General features: G+C 43.6%; 2 protein-coding genes across 2 annotated transcripts in view; one reads left to right on the plus strand and one right to left on the minus strand.

Moving 5' to 3' along the window:
• The first annotated feature begins 1,478 nt into the window (after positions 1-1,478).
• On the plus strand, positions 1,479-3,366 carry LOC106934933 (kelch repeat and BTB domain-containing protein 11-like). The gene is given in 2 exon segments (XM_015015107.1): positions 1,479-2,638; positions 3,321-3,366. Coding segments are annotated over 2 exon segments (1,206 nt in total).
• A 1,721-nt stretch (positions 3,367-5,087) lies between these two features.
• LOC106934934 (C-C chemokine receptor type 6-like) overlaps positions 5,088-6,643 on the minus strand; it is a 13,779-nt gene continuing 12,223 nt past the window's right edge. Inside the window, exon 3 of the mRNA XM_015015108.1 lies at positions 5,088-5,118. Coding sequence (XP_014870594.1) covers positions 5,088-5,118 — 31 coding nt within the window. The remainder of the gene's footprint in view (positions 5,119-6,643) is intronic.

The following is a 6,643-nucleotide window of genomic DNA, read 5'->3' on the forward strand; positions in this document are numbered from 1 at the left end:
GAGTTTACTTGTGTGGCCCCCTGCAGATCAGATTAAGCTGCATGCGGCCCCTAAACCAAAATGAGTTTGACACCCCTGAGGGACAAAAATCAGCTGATGCTGCATCTTTGATCAATGCAGAAACCAGATCAAACCTGGAAAGAGAACATTCTTTTTAAACCGACTGGATTTTCTGCTCACGTTTTCACCAAGACGGATGCAGAAAAATTAGAAATGTGTTGAGCAGGAAGGTGTTTGGATGATCTCATCTGATGATGTAATGAGTCAGTCGAGTATCTGGAACATGAACCAGTAACATCGACTCACCAACATTAAACTGATTCTGCCTTTTGTCCCTGATCTGTCAACATGTTTATTGGCTCCACTTGTTTTGATAAAACTACCTGGGGGATGAATCAACTGGCTTGTATTTTCATCACATAAACAGTTTTATAACTTAACAATTCAGTGATCAAACTGGAATTTATAAAAGATTTTATAACCAACAGAGTGATTTCGACATCCATCCAGCAGGGGGAGCTGTTCGGCAGTAAATTCGCTGACATTTCATTTGAGGAACATCTCATCCACTTTCATTGATTTACAGAAAAAGCTCATTAGCTTTAATTGGACTGCAGGTTGTTGAAGGAGAAGCTTTGGAGGAGACAGATTCTCCTGCTGACTGAACATCTGATTCAGCCTCACAGAAACAGTTTGACCGGATTTGGCATCTAATCCTGGACCTACACGGTTTTTTCAGTTTGGAAACCTGAATGTGCAGAAATCATATTAATAGATCCAGGAAAAATACTGAATTAGCCTTTTAATTAAGAAAAAGAGTGAATTAATGATTGATTTGAGTCAGAATCTCATTTTTAGAGGTTCTGCCTAATATCGATGTAGTTGCATGTAATTTATCGGAATTGTTTGTTGGTTCTGGTTCTGGGATTATCTGATCCCGGTTCAGCACCAAGGACAGCGACTCGGTTCACATAGTTCACAGAAACAAACAGTTTGTGTTTAATTTCAGAATCCATCACCCATTTATGGGGTTTTTATATTTATTTCTTCCAGCGGAACTTTCTGCAGCCGCTGCTGTTTTGTGTGAAAACTGTAATCCCTCCTCGGTGAGTTCTGGGAGGTTCTGCAGAGCCATTGTTCCACCAAGCAGCCGGGGTTCCGCTCCGCCTGCAGGGCGTAGACGCAGAGTCCAGTCTGGAGCCTCGGACTGAGGAGGAAGAGGAGGAGGAAGAGTCCAGCGGTCAGTGGCCGGCTTTGTGTCCGGAGACACGGAGAGCCGCAGCCAGACCGGAGGAGGGGAAGCCCGGCTGCAGCCGCCGCGCCCCGGAGGAGATGGAGGAGAAGCGGACAGGAGGGAAACTTGAAGCAACAGAGTGAATGAATGAGAGCGCAGCGAGCAGGGCGTCAACTGCTGGGGATCTGAGCAAAAAGGTGATAATTGGGCCTGACAAGATCCCGATCGAACCGAGCCGGTAACTATGGACCAGATGGCAGCGGACGAGGGGAAGCATCCGGGTCCAGACCGCAGCGACAACCCGCCGCAGATCACCGTGGAAAACTGCTACGAGCTGCTGGAAGAGGCGAAGCGCGGCGGCTCGGAGCGCGACAAGCAGCGGCTGCTGGGCTTCATGAGCGACCACTACCTGAAGGTGCTGCGGAGCCCCGCCGTGTTCGGCCGGCTCACCGCCGCGGAGAGGGAGCTCATCCTGGCCCGCAGGATGGAGGGGCGGAAGGTGCTGGCGGTGGCCGAGACCTGCGAGGTGCTGGACAGCAGCCGCCCGCAGAGCCCGCAGCGGGAGGACCCCGCCCCGCGCCGGGTGTTCTGCCTCCACCCGGACTCCCAGCGCTGGGAGCTGCTGACGGTCCTGCCGGAGGAAGTCCCGGCTAAAGGCTCCGGGATGTGCACCCTCTACAACTACCTGTTCGTGGCGGGCGGGATGGGGACGCAGGACGGCCGCTCCACGGCGTCGGACCGGGTGTTCTGCTTCAACCCGCGGACCGGCCACTGGAGCCGGGTCCGCCCGCTGACGCAGCCGCGCTGCCAGCTGCGGCTGGTCTCCATGGACGGACACCTGTACGCCATCGGGGGGGAGTGTCTGTTCACCGTGGAGCGCTACGACCCGCGCGCGGACAGGTGGGCTCACGTGGCTCCGCTGCCCAAAGGCTCCTTTGCGGTCGCGCATGAGGCTGTTTCGTGCGGCGGCGCGCTGTTCGTGTCCGGCGGCTCGCTCTTCTACCGTCTGCTGCGATACGACAGCCGCCGCGACGAGTGGGAGGAGTGTCCGTTCAACGAGAGCCGGCGGCGCTCCGCCGACATGGTGGCGCACCGCAGCCTCATCTACCGCTTCGACGTGGAGCGGGAGCGCGCGGCCGTGAGCGTGTACAGGTACAACACGCTGGTGAAGGTGTGGCTCGGCGGCGCGCGCTTCCCGCTGGACAACCCGCAGCCGTTCCGCTGTGCGGTGCTGGGAGACCGCATCTACTGCGTGAGCCGCGGCCACGCGCTGCAGTTCGAGGTGCGTGAGGAGCGCGAGGGCTTCCTGTCGGAGGTGCTTCCGGGTCCTGCGGAGGCCCGCGGGTCCCTGGTACCGTTCGTCCTCAGTCTGGACAAGTGACCCGAACCGGGTCACGTCCTGCGGTCAGCCGCGGTGCCTTCCGATGAGTCCCAGCTCAGTAAAATTACAACAGTTAGTGTAATCATTAATTCAGTTCAAAAAGTGCAATTTGTAAATCAGATACATTCATTTGATTATTCCTGCTTATAGCTAATAAAACATAGATTTATATTAATAAATAAAGTACAATTTAAGCCTGAACAACAAGAAAAAATAAGTTTTATAGATGTGACATCAAATCACACACAGGGACTGCTGACTCAGCATTGATTGTTTATTAAAATATTAAGAGCCTTTTGGGTTTCAGAGGAAGAAAACCTCTTGCATAATTCAGGACAACAGTGTCACATATCCTGCAGAAGTCATGTAGCATGAAAGAGGTCAGTGATAAACATGAACTCAGACATGCTGTTCATAAATATTACAACAGGAATGGAAGGCATCTCTGTTCTCACTGACTTGATTATCAGTGGAATAAAACTTGTGGATTTTTCCTGCTCTGGATCACACAGGTGTGTCAACAACATCCAGGTAGTTTCTGCTTCTTTTCAGATTGAACTGAGATTAAGTCCCAGTTTTCAAGTCTTTGGAGATCATCTGCTGAGTGTTTCACTGCTGGAACTGAACTCTGATCCAACTGGAAATAAAGCCGATATTTAACACGTTTGTGTCTCTTTTCTCTGAAACTTTCCTCCTCTTCCTCAGGCTGTGGCTGCCTGAGCTCAGGCAGGTTTCATCTCTGGAGATGTGAGTGAGTTGCTGGGAAACAGCAGCAGAATGTGTGTTTCATGCAGTCAGCGCGTTGCTCCACTGAAACGGCCTGCAGCCAACAGAGCTGCAGTGTCTCCAGCCTGAATGGGTCTCTGTCATATTTCCTCGCCTCAGTTTAATATCCTGCATGTGTCTGGATTACTAATGTGATCCTGAGCTGCAACATGAAGCAATCATCTGAGAGTAAATATAATCCAGACATAAAATCCAACTTTTAGACCTGAAATTACAGAAACATGAGTTTTGGAAATGATTGGAGAATGTCCGATTTTATGTGAGTATTTTATGGAAATCAAATATGAATCAACTTTGGCTCATATTCTGTTATTTATGCTGAGCTCCCATATCTTTAAAACGTGTTTATTCAAGCACTCAGACGTTCCTGTTATCTGTTATTGTGGCTCTGTAAACATGTTCTCCAGGATTTCTGATGGTCTTTCTTAGTTTTTTGGCCTTTTGCTGCTTTCCATCCACATTTTCTTACATTATCATAAATCATAAAAAGTGATTGCTTGGAACAGTTTGTTTCCATCAGTTCTAGTGTTCACTTGATTCCAGTTTCTTCCATTTCCCTGCGTCTGAGCTGCTTCTCTGGCCCTGGAAAATGTTTTACAGCAGATTAAATTATAGCTGGTTTTACTTACAGCCTGTTATGCGGCATTTTTGGGGTAACTGATTTTACATGTCACATTTAAGAAGGGAACTTACAGTTCAATCAGACTCAGTTTTTCCCTTCTATTTATTTTTGATCTAATATGTAATATTATATGTAATATATCTAATATGTTCCCAGACAATAATAGGCACCTTTGGACCAATCAGAGAGAAGGACTTGGGCCTTTAGGGCCCCAAGTTTAGTAAACTATAAGGTTTTTAAACAGAAAAGGATTAAATCCCATCTTTTTATCAAAATAAAATTTAATAATACAACTGTAAGTGGGCATTTAAGAATATTAGTGATTAATTAATTGATTTAGTTAGGTATTTCACAATAAAAGCCCCGCCCTCCAGGAAGGTGTTACAGGTGACCAGAACACCAGACCAGGTGTAGTTTCTATAAAAAGTTAAAAACTAACAAAAAAAGATAAAGTTAACAGTTAAAATAGCAGTAAGTAACACAAACTTGGAGAGTAGGAGGAGAATGAGGAGTGGTTTTCATTTCCTCCAGCAGCATGACTGCACAGGTAGATCAGGACAATCTAAGCCAGTTTAACTATCAGTTTTTAAAAGTAGGCAGTGGTAACCATGCTGATATAACACTGATATAAATAACATTTGAAGTTGTTTCAGTTTTTATTTCCTGGAGTTTGTTTTCATCAGTCCCCTCCATGCAACAGCGCCCTCTGCTGGGTATTAACATAAACTTTATTACCATGACAAACTGGTTTCGTTTAAGTTTTTGTTTCTCTCAAATTTCGCTACATTAATGAATCAGGATTTTAACTACAAATAAATTGTAATTCATAATTCTAAACAGTAAATATAGATTTATGACTTATTCGGGATTTGATTTTGCTTGACAAACAAATTAAACTGCGCTGCGATATCTGCTGAGGAAATTCATTAAGGAAAGATTTATGAGGAAAGAGCAAAAACACAGCTGCAGTTTTACACGTCATGTTTTCACCACTGACTTTCTTCTTCTTCCTGTAATAAATGACTAAACATTTGAAGTCACAGTGAGGTAAAGAAGCAGTTGTCTCACCTCATGGTCCTCTGGGGCTTCATGATGCTGCGGCTCAAAAACATTTAAAACACGTCAAGAAAAAGGCCAGAGTGAGACATCTTCAGAGTACCGACAATCTTTGCTTTCATCTGGAGTCGTGCAACAGAATTAGCACCAAGGTGAGAACTCCACAACAAACAACTTTATGTTAAAAAAAATATATTTATTTTGACACCAAAATCCCCCAAAATACAGATTTTATATCAGCCTCAACATTCACACACATTAACGTTGCTTAAAGTAAGACAGGAAGACTCTTTCAGCTCAAAGCAGCAAAATAAAAGCCTCAAAGCTGGCAAAAGTTTCAGAGTTTAATCCTTAAAAGCTGATTAAGTTTGAGCAGAGAAAAGCTGGAGGAACATCGAAGATAAAAAAAATAGAGCTGCCTCGTTCTGAGAATTAAAGACTCTATATTTAACATCTTCAGGTTACACAAGTCCAACAAATGTACAAAAAAAAACAGAAAAAGAAATAAAATCTGTCAGTAAAAGAAAAACAATATATTTATATACTGCTCAAAAAAATAAAGGGAACATTTCACTTTAATTTTGTGTGTGGCTCCAAATCCAGGCCTCCATTGGTTAATAAATTTGATTTCCATTGATGATTTTTGTGTGATTTTGTTGTCGGCACATTCAACTTTGTACAGAACAAAGTATTCAATGAGAATATTTCATGCATTCAGATCTAGGATGTGTTATTTGAGTGTTCCCTTTATTTTTTCGAGCAGTGTATATTTATCTACAAATTGTATTTTGATGAACATTTTCCAAACAGTTTGAAGAATTTAACCAGTTTTAAGGGGCTAAATCTGTAACTCTGGATGTGCTCTGTTCTGACGAGACCAAATCTGAACTTTGGGTCACATTTCCAAGATGGCACCGACCCCCAGTGAAGCATGGTGGTGGCAGCATCAGGCTATGGGGTCACTGTTTGGAGAGTGGTGGTTCTGTGTCATAGTGAATCCAATCATATATGGAAACCAACAAAACGACGACAGTCAGAAGAAAATTAAAGTTCTGGAATGACATTACCTCAGAGTCTTGAATCTGAACCACAATTATTCTTAACTTCGACTAAATAACTAATGTTGTTCAATATAACAATATTCATATTATAAAATGGAGGTTTCAGAGTTTTTCCAACTTTCCAAGGAATAGTTACATTGAATGTCCACTAAAGAATGACGCTAAAGTACCAGAAATATTGTTTTTAGATCTGTATTTTCTCATTAAGTGGGAAATTACCTGCTTTTTAAATAATTTTCCATAAATAACATCCTGAAGGAGAAAGTCTATTAATCCTCTTTTTATGTTTTATGTGAATCTTTATTTTTACAATCTAATAACAGAAATAAAATAGAGCTTCTTTATAAATGACAACTTTTCTGGAAATGTTCATCTTGCTTTTTGATGAACATAAAAAAACTGTTTTTTAAAAAATAGTTTTAAACAAAAACAGTTTTTAAGGAGTTTATGTAGATGAAATGAAAATAAAAGTGGCTCTATGGACGCAAAGGCTGCGTTCACAC

Source organism: Poecilia latipinna, unplaced genomic scaffold (assembly GCF_001443285.1).
Source record: "Poecilia latipinna isolate Pla-1442-1.1 unplaced genomic scaffold, P_latipinna-1.0 Scaffold1884, whole genome shotgun sequence".
In the NCBI taxonomy this organism is placed as follows: domain Eukaryota; kingdom Metazoa; phylum Chordata; class Actinopteri; order Cyprinodontiformes; family Poeciliidae; genus Poecilia; species Poecilia latipinna.